Genomic DNA, 17355 nt, shown 5'->3' on the forward strand with positions numbered 1-17355 from the left:
CTCATTTAGAGGAAAAATTTCCACAAATACGATCCATTGCACGGTAAAAATCAGACATTCCATTAATTATCTATTAATTTATTAATTAGTTGAAGTTAGACTGACGTGCTTTATTATTATCCGGGGTGATAACACTGTTTCTCTTAAGGGAAGAGGACCATTTGTGTTTTTTTTCCTTGGGTGATACCAAAATGGAATACCACTTGGCTTCAAATTCATCGGGCAGTACAATGGGGAGAAAAAACCCCACCATGTGTTTCCTTGTAAGGAAAATGTTTTTCCACTCTTTTGGCCACCGCCCATCAACGGCCAGGATCAGAATCTAGTACCATTTTAAGATGCTCCATCAAACCGGCATTGCATTGGCGGCTGGAATTTCGGTCGGTTTCAGATCCACTGCAGGGTAGTCTTATACAATTGGCGGCCGTTAGCCAATAGAGAAGAGGATCGGGACAGGGAACCGCGTCCACGTGTGATGAAGCGAGGGGAAGTGCAAGGAGGCCTCTTGGTCTGATCTAGCTGAAGATCGGCCAGTAGCCACGCCTGCGCCTCTTCCGCTCGCCGACGACGCCACTGGAGGAAAAGGTAGATATGATTATTAGGGTATAAAATAATGAGGCGAATCAAAATCCAGAAAGAGGGCCGATCTTTTGAATCCTCGAATTTGAATTTCGCTTGCTTCGCTGTCGATGATTCAATTATTATTATTATTTGGATGATTGTTGGCGTTTCTGGATTTCGTGCCCCATTTCTCCGGCTATCGCGATCGATTTCCTGCTGAATTCTGATCGTTTATTTGGAAATTTCGGTTTCTAGGTTTCTCCGCCGTTTGGATCGGGCGAGCGTCTAGGTTTTTGAACCTTTGACCTGATTGGGATCGCTGCTAGGGTTCGGAATCCGATGGTGGATTGAAGATGGTGCGGCTTCTGGGATTGAGGAGTTTTGGCCTTGATCAGTCTCCGAGGGAGATCACCCGCACGGGCCCCGTCGCCGGACAGGGTAGCGGCGTTGCCGGCGGGGAGAACGGGTGGCTGATCCGGTTCTTCGATTCGGCTTTCTTCTGCGAGTGGATCGCGGTGAGCTATCTGTACAAGCACGACCATGACGGCGTCCGAGACTACCTTTGTAACAGGATGTATACTCTCCCTCTTACGGGAATCGAGAGCTACCTTTTCCAGATCTGCTACATGCTCGTCCACAAGCCGAGCCCGTCGCTTGACAGGTTCGTCATTGATACGTGCTCCAAGTCCCTCTGGATCGCCCTTAAGGTGCACTGGTTCCTCATGGCGGAGCTAGAGGACTCTGAAGACAACGAGGGGATCAGCAGGATCCAGGAGAAATGTCAGATTGCCGCCACTTTGATGGGTGAGTGGCCGCCTTTGGTTCTACCTCCACCGCCCCCTCCTACCATTCCATCTAGCCCCAGGAACAACCCTGTACTCAATCGTATATTATCATCTAAGCAGAAGCTATTGTCATTGGCGTCATCACCGACGTTGGGTTCCAATCACTTGTTTGATGAGAGCGGCCGAGTCAACAGCAGTAGTGATGGTACTTCAGACGAAAACAAGCTGTTAAAAAAGCTCATTCCGGGGCCAAAAGTACGGGATGCATTGTTCTTTAGAAAGTCTATAGAGAAGGATGAGGAGCCGGAAAAAGAAGGGTTTTTGAAAAGGCTTCTTAGCAAAGACAAAGAGGAAGACACGGACAAAGATGGATTCTTTAGAAGGCTTCTTAGAGATAGCAAGGATGATGATGGGGAGCTGACCTCTAGCTCAGAGGGTTTTTTGAAGAGATTATTTCGTGATAAAGACGAGAAGCTGGGGGAGGATGACGAGAAGGAGGGTTTTATGCGTAGGATTTTTAAAGACAAGAATGAGGAGAATAAAGATGGTGGAATTACTAAGAATAAAGAGGAAGACAAGGTTAGTGAGAATATTGAGGTTGATGAGAAGGAGAATTTTTTTCGTAGACTTTTCAAAGAAAAACATGAAGAGAAGAAAGATAGTGGGCCTGAGAGGAGTTTGGACAAAGAGAAACATAATGAGATTGTTCAGGAAGAGGAGAAGGAGAATTTTTTCCTTAAGATTCTTAAGGATAAGAATGATGAGGACAGTGGGCATGCTGGAGACGGGCAGAAGGAGAAGGTCCATAGGAGTTTGGAGAAGGATGATAAAGATAGTTTCTTCCGTAGGCTTTTCAAAGAAAAGAGTGAAGAAAAGAAAGAAGGATGGCCTAATAGGAATGAAGAGGAAGAGAACTCCAAGAAAAGCATTGAGGATGATAGTATCTTTCGTAGACTTTTCAAGGACAAGAGTGAAGAAAAAAGGGTTGTTGGGCATGATAATCATGGCGATGACAAAGTCAGTACAAGTGTGGAGGAAAGAGAAAAGGAGGGTTTCTTTCGCAGGTTTTTCAAGGAGAAGCATGATGACAAGAAAGTTGATGGCCATGACCGAAATGAGGAAGAAAACAAGGATAGCGAGACATTGGAAGAACGAGAGACCTCTGAGATTTTGTCATTTCGTCGGTTGTTCCGGATCCATCCTGATGAAACAAAGGTTTCAAATACCAGTGATAATGGTTCTTTTGAGAACAGTCCTGGAACAGAAAGTTTCTTCCGGCGGTTGTTCAGGGACCGAGAACGTTCTATAGAAGATTCTGAGTTACTCAGTTCGAAGATCCAGAAGGAGGTAATTGTTGGGTTAATTTTTTCACTAATTTTTATACTGTTTAACAAGTTATTTGCCTTTCATGAAGTTGAACTATTTGATTTCATACCAAAGTTGGTTTCCTTTCTCAGTAAACTTGCTAAACTTTACTAGCTCGAGCGACACTTATTGCATATAACAACTGGCTATTCAACTAAAATTTTGAGGATTTTAAAAGTGCTAATATACTTACCTGACTATCGCAATTTATAAAAATATGATCAAAACCCAAAGCCTTGTCTCATCAAAAGGCAAAAACTGTTCATAAGTTACTGTGTGTGACCTTTTATGATCATTCTATATCAATTTATAGTTTTTTTTGGCATATCATACATTTCAGTTCACATTTTATTTTCTTAGACAGTGAAAGCAGAAATACCAAATGAGCAGATATTTTTAGGTAGGTACCACTGACTTAAGCTTGGTCTATATGTCTAATAGTAGGAGGTCTTGATAATTTTTGATCAAGTATATTGTTACCAAGTATATTTGTGCCTTTTCAGAAGCATTGTTTTTATTTTCTAAAGAAGCCTTTATCCAAAAAATCGTATATTTTAAATTGTACACCAGAAGCAGCTATAGAAGATTTCTTTTTTTTTTTTTCTTTTAAGGATATAGTAAACAGGAAACGTTAATTTCACTTTTCCTTGTTTTCTACATTTGATTTTTTCCTCTCTCAATCCTCTGTATTAGGTTAGTTCATAAATTGGCACTACATGAAGAATGATCAACTAATAAATAATTTGTTAGAAATTTCTGATTTATTTATACACACTTGTGCAAATTGTTATATTTGTATCGCTAAGCAACTTTTATATCTATGCTCTCAATTGATGCCTTAGGTGATTTTGTATCACGTTACTTTTTGTTAGGCTAGCTTGCAGCTTGTTTACTAGTCATATTTATTTATTGCAGAAATGCCCTGGTTCTCCAAGACAGCATAATGAAAAGGGGCATAGAAAACCACCTTTACCTAATAATGTGATATCAGAAAGTCGGAAAGGTTCTTATCATGCTTCACTGGAGTTTGTTCAGTCATTATGTGATACATCTTATGGACTAATTGATATATATCCTAATGAAGATCGAAAAATTGCTCTTCGAGAGGTTAGATTATTTTGCCTTTCATATTTTGTGCCACAACATTTTTGAGATTCTATCTCCTGAGCAATGTTTTTTTATTTGTTCTCAGTCTCTTACTGAGATCAACTCACATGTTGCTGAGGCCCAAAAAAATGGAGGTAAATCACTTAATATCTTTTCTCCTGACCTTTTTATGAAATGAAAGATATCATCATCTCTACATTTCATAGACTATTTTTGAGTCTGTATCAAATTATGACTCAATTTTGAGCTTTTAGCCTGTATACGAAGTTGTTATTCACCTCGGATACTATTGTTACTGCTATTTGCCAAAAATATCCTTGATCTAAAAGCTGGTGTTTAAACAATTCTTACTTCATGGTTTAACACTCTTATTCAGTGATTGTTGTCAGTGCTAGAACTTGCTGATTAATCGAGAACTTGCTGATTAATTGAGAGCTACAATGAGCCTATTGGATCCGAGTTTGCTTGTGTTTAAGTTTGGTTATTAGAAAAAACCAACAAGTTTGGGCTTTGCTCGATATGAACCAAATTCAAAGTCGTGTTTAACCATGTTTATTCAAGGTTCTAAAATTCTCTAGGCGCTAGTTGGCCGCCAAATCAGCGCCTAGCGCCTAGGCCGCTTAGGCGGGGACTAGGCGCCGCTAGGCGGATTCCACGGTATCAATATAAATTACATAATAAATCACATTTATAAGTCCAACACAATAATATCAAATTTAAAATGAGTTTAAAATTACACAACTAATAAAATATCACAAATTTATTCTACTCCATAATTTTTAACAACTTATTCTTCATTGAACACAAACTCAATATCATCATTGTGATCCTCCCCTTCTTCTTCGGATGCAAAATCATCCTTGTGAAGTTTTCTCACTCTAGCTTCTTCGGGGTTGTATGATGAAATGACGTTTCCAAAGGCTGAGCCTTTGGCCAATCTTCAATTTAATCACTTCCAAGTCGCTCAATTGAGGAAATATTAGACAATAAATTTTTCTTCAATTCAATTTCTCCAGCCTTTTAACTCTTTGATTTCTTAGAAATGTGGGCTTTTTCATTTGCTCTAATTTCTCCAGCTCTGGTTACTTAGTACGATGACGATGAAGTTTGGTGCTAATCGCTAGGGCAACCCAACAAATTTCTTGTTGGACAAAAGTTTAGGGCTTACAAAACTTAAGCCCAATACAAAATAAAAAGTTATATTTCTGTTTTTTTAATTGGGCTTTAAATTTAAAAGCCTAAACTAAAAATAATCATGAAAACCTTGCACTATTTCTGCCGTGCCTAGCCAATTCGTCCGTTTAGTTGGCACCAAGGGTTGCCTAATCCCACCTAGGCGTCAAGGCCGCCTAGGCTGGCCGACTAACATGTTTTCGGTGTGGCTGGCTGGCCCTAACGCCTAGGCGGCCGCCTAGGCCAATTTTTAGAACACTGTGTTTATTAAAAAATTTATTAGACATCTAGAAATGTCAAAAATACAATCATAAATATATAATATACAATTGTTATATATATCTGTGTGTGTGTGAGAGAGAGAGAGAGACCAAAAATGAGTGTTAGACATGCTTTTAAACAAGTCTTTGTAACTATTTATGAGCTTTATTAATGAATGCTAACGAGTTTACACATGCTTTTAAACAAGTCTTTGTAACTATTTAGGAGCTTTATCAATGAATGTTAACGAGTGCTGCTCACGAGTGTTCAAAAATTTTTTTTTTTCTCTCTCTCTATATATATAGATAGTTTGTTTCATGGTGAACCGGTGTAAAGGAACTCTTGTATAAACTGAATATTCACACACAAGCGCAATAATTGACTTGATCGCACAATCTTTTACCACTGTGCTCATATATTTTTTAGATGGATTATTTGGTTACCACTAATGCACTCTGGTCTATGCTATTTTCTTGATTCAACTCTTAAGGGTCTGAACTTTTTTCTTAGGCGTGTGCTTTCCCATGGGAAAGGGAATGTTCCGGGTGGTTAATATACCTGAAGACGAAGCTGTTCTCCTAAATTCCAGGGAGAAGGCTCCTTACCTAATATGTGTTGAAGTCTTGAAATGTGAAACACCCAGGTAAATGAACCTTTGAGTTTTAATGATCAAATTTGAAATGGTTTGCATTCATTGTCATGTGTGATAGTTAAAGCTAGATTTCAGTGTCTTTTCATTCAGAAGTTTAGTTGATGACTTGATTGTTGTACTCACTCTTTTCAGATATACATTTGTATGGGTAATTGCTAAATGACAGATAGGAGAGTATAGGTCATGTTTTTGCATTCATCACAGTTATGATAAACATTGTTTTCTCTCTTTTTTTTCCATAGTCGTACAAAGGCAACTTCTGATGCTCAAAAGCTCTCAAGAGGAGGGATTCCCTTAGCCAACGGTGATGCACAATTGCCAAAACCTCCACCATGGGCATATCCTTTGTGGAGTCAGAGTGATACCTATAATTATAATGGTGATGGGATGTTAAAGTCAACTTCTCAGGCAATTGACCAAGCAATGACTCGATTATGGGAAGCAAAGGTGAAATATGTCCATGTAAGTTTATCTGTGGAGAAAAAGTTGGTAGACCACTTAAAACCTAATCAAGAAATTGGCTCGGGAAGGAAGATTCAACAAGATACAGAAAGCATGGAAGATATAGCTGATAAGTCAGTGTCTGTCACCAATAAAAACCTAGAGTGGATTACTATCAATCTTTCTGCAGTCCCTGGGGTTAACATGGATGATGTAGATGATCAAGTGCCATCAACTTCAAAAGACCATCGTCGAGTGCCAAGCACAATTGCTATTGAGGAAGTAAAGGTGGGCCTGTAAGTGAAACATATTGCTATAGGAGTAGTTTTGGCTGTTTATTGCTGATCAGAAATATAGGCCAACTATTTTATGGGCCTATTTGTGGCAAACAATTAATTTTCATGATATTTGATATTGTCATGACTTAGTTTTGTTCCATGCCCTTTATTAGCTATGCTATTTCCACTTTATTAAGGAATAAATAGTGCATCATTACTCATAACTATCCTTGTGAGCTTGTGGTTCTACTGGGTTATCAGTAGTCACCATATCAAATTTCAAGCTTGAGAACTTAATGATATATTTACATTCCATCCTTGGTAGGCTGCAGCAGCTAAGGGACAGGCTCCCCTTGGACTTCCTGTGAAGGGAATTGCTCAGGATCCCCGGGATTTAGAACCAAAGGTAATTACATTTTCGTTGTGTTATTTCAGTTTTTACATGCTGATCATCTTAATGAAGTCTGTATCTGTTTTCACAGCAGTTGGTGAATGGTGGCACTCCAAAACCTAGTGATGCGTTGTCTGGTGAACTTTGGGAGGTGAAGAAAGAGAGAATCCGAAGGTCATCAGCATTTGGGATGTTACCGGGTTGGGACTTGCGATCGGTGAATATCCCCTCTTTTTTCATTTTTTTTCATCTGATCACCAGCTCTAATGCAGGTTTTACAATGGAGCTTACAGGCAAAATTTGACTTCGAAGGGCCATTGTTTTACCTCTGTTATAGTGAATCAAGTTTATTACAATTGTGTTTTTTTTAATGCTCAAAGAGGCATTTTTTTGCATTCTTTTTTGGTGGATTACATCTTTACGGCTTAACAATATTGACTGACTCAACCTCTATTTCAATGGTTTGTTAACAAATTCGATCTTTTGTCTATGTTAATATGAAGTGACACTGATATGCTTGCAGCTTTTTCTATTACTTCAATTTTTAGTTCACATGTTTGGTTTCTATGTACCACAATTTTTTTTGCAATCCTTTGTATGAACAGGTGCATCATGGGCCATTAAGCAAGTATTAATTCAAAACTAATAATTGGGATGAACCTTAAACTAATGTCTATCTAATAGTTTGGACTCTTTATCTACTCCCCTTGTAACTGAGTTGGATACTACGCTCCAAGTGGACACTTAATACCTTATTGAATAATTTAGACCGTGACAAACACTTGAATTCAGTACCTGGATTGCAAGTATGTTAAGGTTAATTAAGCTTTACTTCCAAAAGATTAAGTTGGTAACCTATAGATTCTTGATTTTAGCCAAATTGTCTCAACATACTATATTGCCCTTTGAGTGGCTGATATAAAAGGGCAGTCTGGTGCACGAAGCTCCCGCTAATGTGGGGTTCCGAGGAAGGGTCTATTGTTTCCGTTTTACCTTGCTTTGAGTGGCTGATATACTATATGAATATTTGATAGTTTGCTTAAAAACCACTAGGTTCAAATCGATGATGAATTTTGCAATGTGAAGATTTGACGACGGGTTGAATAGTGTCAATTATTACCTTTGATATATTTATTTTTGGAAAAGTTGATGTTTTACAAGACATTAGATGTTCACCACTCATACCTAATTTATCACTTCAACAAAACAGATAATTGTGAAGAGCGGAGATGATTGCAGACAAGAGCACTTAGCTGTACAGCTAGTTTCACATTTATATGGTAATTAAAAATGCTTAGTTTTTTTTTCACCATTGGTTACTCTTACATTCAGCACAAAAGTTTCTGGTGGTTTTTTCACCTTTTTTAATTTTCAATTGTTATGTTATTTTCTTTAAGATTGTGCATTTATACACAGTCATTATTAACCTATGGTTAGGCTTTACTAAGTAAGATTCTCATCAATAAATAAGAAACATATTGTTCTTTGTTTACTTTATTTGATTTATTACTGATTGCTTAAGGAACCGTGTAATCTTTTTTTTTCGTGATGATGAGCTTGTGGTCATGTACTTTCTTTGATGATACCTGTTTTATTATTATGGATTGATTGCATTATTAGGTAAGAATTTAAACAAATCATTCTGTGTACCAAATAAGTTTTGTCCAAGGATGGCTTTGCTAAGGAGATGATTGCAGCATTTTTTTTTTTTCATATTGTATTTCCTTTTTATAAGATTTTTGATCCTGAACTAGAATGTCCTTGTTTTTATTATGTCAGACATATATCAAGAAGCAGGCCTCCCACTGTGGTTAAGACCTTATGAGGTTCTTGTTACATCTTCTTATACAGCATTAATTGAGACAATCCCAGATACGGTGGTTCTCCTTCTTATTTACCATTTATTATTGCTCCTTTGTTCCTTTCATATGCATTAATTTTTATTTATAATATTGAATCCCCCTTTTACAGGCCTCAATTCATTCAATAAAAAGTAGATTCCCAAATATCTCAAGTTTGCGTGATTTTTTCATAGCCAAATATGAAGAAAATTCGCCAAATTTCAAGCTAGCCCAGGTAATTAGTGTGTCTCGGTTATTTGCTTGGTTCATTATCGAGATTGGAATAATATAACATTCTTAAAATCGTTATATCAACAATCACGTAAGCCAAAGCATGTTATAGACCACATTTTTTCTCAAGACTCATGACAAATTTTTATTATGCCATTATTCATTTTGAACTTTTTTTATTATCTATTGGAGAAGTCTTAGGGCTACAATGCTACAACTTCAGTTTTGATTTCCAAATAATGGAATCCCATCTTTTATAATTTGTGTTTTGAAATTCCTAACTCAAATGTTAGGTTTCTTTACATTTCCCGGCAAAGTTACCTTGTAATCTACTTGCATATAAAACAATGGCATATGACTTTGAAAAGAAGGAAATAAAAATGATAAAAGGTTTAATATTGAGGGCAACAATCAAAGCCAGTTACATTGTGCTATGTGGATAACTATTGTGGAGGAAATTTTTTTGTCTTTTCTAGATGTGTTCACCTTTTACCCATTCCAAGTTTTGAGCATTTGGCAAGCCTACCTTATGGCAGAGGATGACTGACGTTGTTTTGATTCAACCTAGCTACAATTACAAGTAGTTAGAGAGGCACCTCCACCTAAGCTAAAACACTTCAAACAAGATGGAAGATCGACACTAGCGAACTTCAAACAAATGCCAATTGTATCATAGCCATTAGAACTTAGACTAGTCTCTTTGGATCTCCTTATTGTGACCATGGATTAAATTTCAAATTATGTGTTGTAGCACAGACAAAATTTTGTGTTCCACTGAATGGTCAGCATAGAGCAGAGTGACATAAAGTCACTTTATTGTTGATGTCAGAACAATGCTATCCATATAAGTCGAGTCGGGTGATATTCTGCTTTATCTTGGTTGGCACAGATAAAAACCAAACAAATCTGATGAATTTAACACGTGAAGCAAGGAATGATTTTGCAGTTTCAGGAAGGGGGAAGAAGAGGCAAGAAAGACTATAAATTGACTTATATTAAAGAGAAAAGACATACTTGATCTGTTGGAGAAGAATCAAAACTATTGAAGTTTTAGGGGACATTGTTTGACGGATTGGTGGTGGATTCGAGTGACATTGGCAATGCTGGTGGGCTCATGTAAGTTGTTAGAGTGGATTAGTGAGGTCACCGGCTTTTTAATTTGGTTACAATGAGTTGCGAAAGAGGCTGCAACAGAGGGCATTTGCAATTCACGGAAACATAATAATTCCTTTTCTGCTTTTCAATATTAATAACTATTAATTGTATAATTAATACAGTACCATCTTATTAATACTTTTCATATTGTCTTATTATTAATCAGGACACTCTATTATTAATAATTTGTATTAATTGAATCATTATATTCACAATTTTAAATATGTATGACTAATGGCTATATATATAAAGCTAAGCAGTGAGGCCTATCCTATTAAATATCTTATTTAATTTTTAAAATTTTAAAACAATTTCTATTATTAACTAACAAATTATATTACTTCTAGCCCTTCAAATTCTATTCCAACATTTATTTGCATATTTATTAATATTATTAAATAAATAAAATTAATTTTATACAATAATATTTCAAATAAGCATTTGAGAGGAAGTAGGTGGTGACGTTCAGTGCTCTTTGCATAGAAGATTGATCTCATCTCAGAAATTCTCGAGGAGAAAGACACATCATCATGAGGTCTTCTTCATCTGTGAGCTCAAATTTTGGGACTTGGGACAAAGTCATGAGGCGATACTATGGGATTCAGATGAAGTTGGAAGTTCATAACAGGTAAGTTAATAACTATATTAATTAATGGTCCCATGTATTATTTATATATTTAATTATTGTTAATGAATTTGAGGATTAAATAATTTCTAAATATATTAATTACTTTTAATTTTATTAAATTTAAATAATATTTAATTTTAAAAATTAAAATTATTTAATTTAGACCAGTTAAGTTTTATTTACATTTATCTATTTAAATACTTTTATTAATAAAATTAGTTCACTTTATATAAATTTATTAATTAAACTAAATAATAGATTTTTAATTAATGAATTAAATTAATGGATTTCCTTAGCTTGGTTAATGTCAATCAAATTTTAAATTAATTAATGAGAATAAAATAATTAAAAATTAAATTAAATAAGTGCTATTTTTTTGTTTATTTAGTAAATATTGTTTTTGTTCTTTCTCTATGTTTTTATTTCTATATTTATTAATTTTTTAATATCAATTTCTATCCCACTGATTTGATACAATCAACACTTCGTTTTTCTGAATTTCTGATATGGATACCAATACGGATACTGCCACTCATGGTCGCAAGCCAATGATCTCAGCTAGTTGAGTAGAGGAAATATTGGTGGTTCACTTCAGTTGTGTCTGAGAGGAAAGTAAGTGGAGAAAAATGTACCAAATGCTTTCACCTAGTGTAGACCTAAACATTAGCAATAATGAGGTAAGGAAAAGTGACTTTCGTTTGCATAGGAAAGAGAGCAGATGGAGAAGATAGTAATCAAGTATAGAGTGGAAGTGAAGATCTTGTATTCGGTTTTACACCATTCTTGTAAAACAAAATATGGAAGGGGGGATCACTTCCATTGGTAAATTTTCCCTGTAATGTGTTTGAGCACAAGAAGATGATGCATGTCTTTTGATAAGGAGAGAGAGGAATCAAAAAGGATAAAAGACTTAATTCGTGGCAACAATCTTGGTGGACCCATCATGAACCTTAATGAAGTAATGCCATGCGTGCACCACAGCTAACATGCTAACAACCAGGCACTAATGTGCGTCTCGGACTATAAAGAAAAGGACTTTTCACTTTTTTTTTTATAGAGGATCTTGCCTTCTAACTTGCCTTGTTCTCAACTCTGAGCATTTTGTAAGTTCACCTCCAAAAGAGGATGGTTGGCATGGGTCTAGTTTTGATCTTAGGAATACCTTCACTGATCTACCAGCATTTTGACCAAAGACGAAAGGGATCAACATATGAAAAGCAATTCAGATGAACTTAATCTTCTTCTCTAACCACTCTGGAAAGGGTTCCTAGAGCTTCGAGGACAAAGATCTGGCTATACGATTTATGTACAATCCTTTTTGTTCTATTTGTGGGGCATATATATCACTGTTATTTCTGCCCATAGTTTAATGTATAATTCATTACTGGATTCTCTTTTTGGAAAATAATACTTAATATGCTACTCCTGTTTGATTCTTTGACAGAGAAATTTTGTTGAGAGCATGGCAGGATATTCCATCTTATGCTTCTTGCTTCAGGTACTTTTTTAGTTCAACTTTGTAAAGTTCTTTTGGTTTTATGCTTGTGGTTTTAACTCAACTGTTAGAAGTTTGAAGTTATTTGGATAAACTATTATGACTATGATTGTTTAGGTGAAAGACAGACACAATGGTAATATCTTACTGGATGAAGAAGGGCATATTATTCACATTGATTTTGGTTTCATGCTGTCCAACTCTCCTGGTGGTGTCAATTTTGAGAGCGCACCATTTAAATTAACTCGTGAACTTCTTGAGGTTAGATTAAAGGATTTAGTTATGTCCTCGTAGCATTTTTTTGTGTGTGGTTAAATTATACTTTGGTGGATGGGTTTATCAAATTTTTGTATAATAATCTGATGCTAGGTGATGGACTCAGACGCCGAAGGAACTCCTAGTGAGTTCTTTGATTATTTTAAGGTAGCAATCCTTTTTCCTTTTCTGGTAGCCTTTACAACTGTAGTTGTTTTTAATTCATTACATGCCCTCCTCAGGTGCTATGCATCCAAGGTTTTCTCACTTGCCGTAAACATGCAGAGCGTATAATTCTTCTTGTGGAGATGATGCAGGTAATATGACCTAGTTCTGATATATATCACAGCTTGATTTGTTATTTTGTTCACATAAATATCAATTTACTTTAAAGTGATTCTTCTTTTTGTTGCTCCTTATTTTCTGCATTTTTTTCTGAAACTTCTGTTCTCCTATCCTCTACTCCATGAAAAAAAATATATATATTTTCTGTTTTTTTAGTTCTCAAGAAATCATGAGTGGTTCTATTAGATAAGTGTTTTGTAAAATAAGTTTAAACATCCTAAAGTAGGACGTGATTAATTCTAAAAGTTCTTAATGTTTGAATTGGCATTTTATCATGTTGGAATTTTATTGATAGCGATTTATCTATTCCTTCTCCAACTGCTATTAACATGAATTTGTGGTAACTGAGCTTGGCAACCTTATAATGCCTAGTGTTGAGTTTCTTGATCAGTTGTTTCCCTCAAACTGTCTCAAATAACTGTCAATTGTTCCTGTGTCATAAATTAAAAAAAAAAGTTTAAGAAGCTTTTCAATTTATGGTTTTTTGGTTCTTAGTCATCTACTTAAAATATATGGATTAAATTCTTAAAAATAGGTTAATTTTTACATGTAGCATGAATCTTGACCGTTTAACAATTCAAGCATAAAGTTCCATAAAAAATTATGCACTTTCAATTTTTACTAAATTTAACACATTTACTAGTCCATGTGTTATGGTTGTTAGATTGTAGTTATGAGTTCAGGCAAGATTGAGATATCAGTATCAGATTGATTTTATGATCCAGTCCATATTGAATTGTAGTTGGAATAGCCAAGGAAGGATCCTTCAGACAATTGGATCAGTCAGTCCTAGTCCCATTTCTCTTTGTTGCCCTATGTTGTGGATAGGAATGTAAGTAGATGATTGCATTCATTAGAGGATATCATGGACCTCACATGCCAAGTATATTAAAAAGGAATTAGGCATTTTATACCTACTAAGGATGGATTTATAATACTACATCCATAACAGCAAAAATAACCATTCTTGAGTGAATAGTAGGTCATTGTTTTTGTTAGTTCTGGATCAGAGCTGATCCTGCACTTCATTTGATGTTGGACCTCTTTGCTAGTAATGACTATTTTTGTAATAAGTGAGGGAGGCCGTGTTCGTCTAGCAGCTAGCGAGTAAGCGAGGAGAAGAGGTGAACTGTTTTTGCATCTTTTTCATATCTCTTTTGGCCAGGCTCTTGTGGTTTTCATGTGCTGTTTCTTGTTGTCCATAGCCTTGCACATCCACCTTACAAAGGCAAAGTTTTGCAAAAACTTAAGGGTGTGTGTTGGTTTGCGTGTTTCTATTTTCATTTTTTAGAAAAACGTACATTTTCTAAAAAATAGAAAATGACTTTTAGACATTCTCTATTTTTTCAAAAAATGCTATCTATTTTTTTAGAAAACAGACATGGAAAATATAAACCAAACATCATTTTTCAGAAACGTGCATTTTTTCAAAAGATGAAAATGGAAAACGCACAAACCAAGAGCACCCTAAGTTTTTTTTTAAAATTAAGAATCTTCAAAAAGTTTTTTTTTTTTTTGGATAAGCCAAAGTATTTTTTTTCATAAAACTAAGTATCTTTTTAGAGAGTTTCTTTTTTAAAGTCAAGTATAACTAAATATTTATTCAAAGAGATTCTTTTTAGCTACGCATTCTTCAAAGAAATTCTTTTAAAGCCAAGTAAGAAATTCTTTTCAAAGCCAAACATTTAGCAACACAAACTCTTACAACTGATTATTGTGCTATAGTCATTAGTCTGCAGAGATCAAAATGTTGGTGTAATATTGCTTTTTGGCTGCATCAAAGACTAATAACATAATAACTCTTGGGTGGATATCAACCTGTAAGGCTTGTACTATTTTTAAATGAACATGTTTCTACATCTGCAAAAAGGAAAAAAAAAGGCTCCGAGCCTCAATACCTAATAAAGATTTTGGTTATTTCCGGCTATATTGGAACCTTCTAAAGTATCAGGTAGAAGGATATTGGTAATCATCTACTGAATCTGATAAATCTATCCAAGATAAAAGTTTGAAGCAGACAAGACAATCCTTTATGGTGCAAATTGAATTAAACTTACATTGTTATGTTGTAGGAAATGGATTAACTATTGTAAATTCCTAACATTGACATTAAGAACCAAATCACCTTGAATTGCTCGTATTAGTAATAGTGTACTTCTCAGATTAAATGTTGATAATGAGTTTTGATAGATGGTTCTTGAATTTTCACTGGAAGAACATCACCAGTCCACTACAATCCCTAAATCTTGGTTTTTTGTACTGTAGGACTCTGGATTTCCTTGCTTTAGGGGAGGAATTCGAACAATTCAAAATTTGAGGAAGAGGTTTCATCTGAGCCTTACAGAAGAGGTCTAATTTCATAGACTTTACCCTCTTGATGTTCTTGTTTTAGCATGTTATTGGTGAATTTTAACTGTGATATGTTTAAACAGCAATGTGTCTCCTTGGTGCTTTCCTTGATTAGTAGCAGCTTAGATGCTTGGAGAACACGACAATATGATTATTACCAGCGAGTACTAAATGGAATCTTATGAGGTGCTATCATTTATCACAGTTGATGCCCTTTCCTACTTTATCAACTCCTGCAGTGGAAGTTTGGAAACATGCTGAAGAGAAAGAGATTCTGTATGGTTGGCATGTTTGATTTTTTGCCTGGTGGACCAATTACTATTACTCATCCAACAGTTTCAAATTGATCAGAGATTTTGATCATCTCGGAAGAGTGTCTTCACTGTTGTTGTCGTGGGAAAATTGTGTTCAGTAGCCAATTTTAGCTGGAAATCTAGGACGGCCAATGCCATTTGTAATTCTGTTTGGTTTTAGTCGCAATGATTCGTATCTCCACTTTGTTGTAGATACTGAAAGACAGTGAAGATTGGAATTTTAGATCCTAGTAAGTGTACAGAAGACCTTAACAGGGTCATGAGATAGCAAGTTTATCGCAGTTATTGGATGTGGAGAGAGCAAGATGATAGCTTGAGGTTTAATCAAATACAAGATGGATTTTCTTCAATGGATCTACATGGAGCTGTCAATTTGTACCAGTGCTTTCACTGCATTATTGTCATGATTTGTCTGTTTGTAGTTGCGTTCGATCAGTCTGCAGTTGGTTGCTACCTTCACATTTTGATGCACACACCACGCTTTCTGTAGCTGGCACAAGATGCCATCTTTTAGTTTGTATACTATTTCAATTTTTCTGATTGTTTCTGTAAAGTTGTCAAGCTTTTTTCCTCCTTTTCTCAAATCATGATCAATCATCACATTTTTTTTTATATTGCAGTGCATCTTTTTCTGTTAGTCACGTACACAAATACCCAACCACACCATCTAATTTAATACATGATGCATGGCTCATCTGTCTTGATTTCTTTCTTAAGCACCAGCTTTCAGTCATAATGGAACATTTGTGCATTTAGTTGGTTTATTAATAAAGAGCGATCAGATCAATATGTTCTATATTCAAGAAAAAAACATGTCCTATTTGGCCATTGTCTTCAGCTATTACCACTGCATTGTCGTTCCACGTAAACACTGGTCTCATAATGTTCCTTTCTCCTGTCTTCTTTTCAAGCAAGAAGTCAACTTTTGCATATTATTTTTTCTGCTACTGTTCTAAATTTAGTGGTCATGGTTGAAGCTTGGAGCACGATTCTCATCGCCCATGAACTGAAGAAAATCCATGCTTGAACCTAAAAGTAATGTTCCCACATGGACGAGCAAAGGTGGAGTAATTGTTTCTTTTCTGTTCCAATTCTTCCAGATTTATTTGTATTCCTGAAAATTAAGAAAGTTTGTTATTATGGTGGCTATCTGGTGCTCCAGAAATTCTGTTGAAACTTCTTTGTTTGGAGAAGAACAACATTAATTTTAGATGTTGGAGCTTTTCAAATGTTCACATGTTTTATAGAGATGCATCATGGAGATATTGAAAAGAGCTGACTTCTTTAGGATAGAGCTCTCCTTTGTTGGGTGATGCAAGCTGCTAAGTGCTGTGTGGTTTTTTTCCCATTTGTGGTAGGATGTGAGGTACTAGACAGACATATCCCACCTGTAGCTTCCTTATTTATTTATTGATAATTTAGATGTTTGAGCTTTGATGGATTAATCTTGGAGGTAGACAAAACTTCCCCTTACATCCATCAGTTTTCTTATAACATAGTAGGAACAGTCTGTACTGCTGAGTTCAGCTCGATACGATTTAGAGTAATTGACCTGGGTATAACCATACATTTTAGCCGAATCATTAGTAGTCCGATGATTGAACGTAACCACTCTCCTCTCGGCTCGATCTCCACTAGGTAGCTTTTCCAACTGAAGTCCGGGCTAAGTTTGATTAAACAGCAAACTTTTGTATTTGTCATAGCAAGATGGTTTTGCATTTAAAGGCA

At 35.6% G+C, this 17355-nt stretch overlaps 1 protein-coding gene across 3 annotated transcripts; it reads left to right on the plus strand.

Annotated features, from left to right (window-relative positions):
- Nucleotides 1-445: 445 nt before the first annotated feature.
- Nucleotides 446-16211, plus strand: LOC122020778 (phosphatidylinositol 4-kinase beta 1-like). 3 transcript variants are annotated; one of them, XM_042578797.1, is made up of 17 exons: nt 446-585; nt 817-2693; nt 3627-3818; nt 3904-3952; nt 5763-5895; nt 6147-6633; nt 6949-7029; nt 7106-7231; nt 8225-8294; nt 8794-8891; nt 8986-9090; nt 12314-12367; nt 12482-12625; nt 12734-12787; nt 12862-12936; nt 15230-15313; nt 15397-16211. In XM_042578797.1, the coding sequence occupies exons 2-17, from the start codon at nt 915-917 to the stop codon at nt 15496-15498; spliced, it is 3633 nt and encodes a 1210-aa protein (XP_042434731.1). In that variant the 5' UTR covers nt 446-585; nt 817-914; the 3' UTR covers nt 15499-16211. The 3 variants fall into 3 exon arrangements, with proteins under 3 accessions (XP_042434731.1, XP_042434730.1, XP_042434732.1); XM_042578796.1 differs by lacking the exon at nt 446-585 and having other exon boundaries at nt 615-2693; XM_042578798.1 differs by lacking the exon at nt 446-585 and having other exon boundaries at nt 615-2693; nt 7109-7231.
- The last annotated feature ends 1144 nt before the right edge of the window (nt 16212-17355 follow it).

This window comes from Zingiber officinale, chromosome 9A (genome assembly GCF_018446385.1).
Source record: "Zingiber officinale cultivar Zhangliang chromosome 9A, Zo_v1.1, whole genome shotgun sequence".
NCBI lineage: Eukaryota > Viridiplantae > Streptophyta > Magnoliopsida > Zingiberales > Zingiberaceae > Zingiber > Zingiber officinale.

What these genes read in the sequence shown, in the direction of transcription:
- LOC122020778 (XM_042578797.1), top strand. Translation starts at nt 915, where the DNA reads ATGGTGCGGCTTCTGGGATTGAGGAGTTTTGGCCTTGATCAGTCTCCG. An exon ending in GTTCGAAGATCCAGAAGGAG is followed by an intron (nt 2,694 to 3,626) that starts GTAATTGTTGGG and finishes TATTTATTGCAG; the next exon opens with AAATGCCCTGGTTCTCCAAG. An exon ending in TTGCTATTGAGGAAGTAAAG is followed by an intron (nt 6,634 to 6,948) that starts GTGGGCCTGTAA and finishes CATCCTTGGTAG; the next exon opens with GCTGCAGCAGCTAAGGGACA.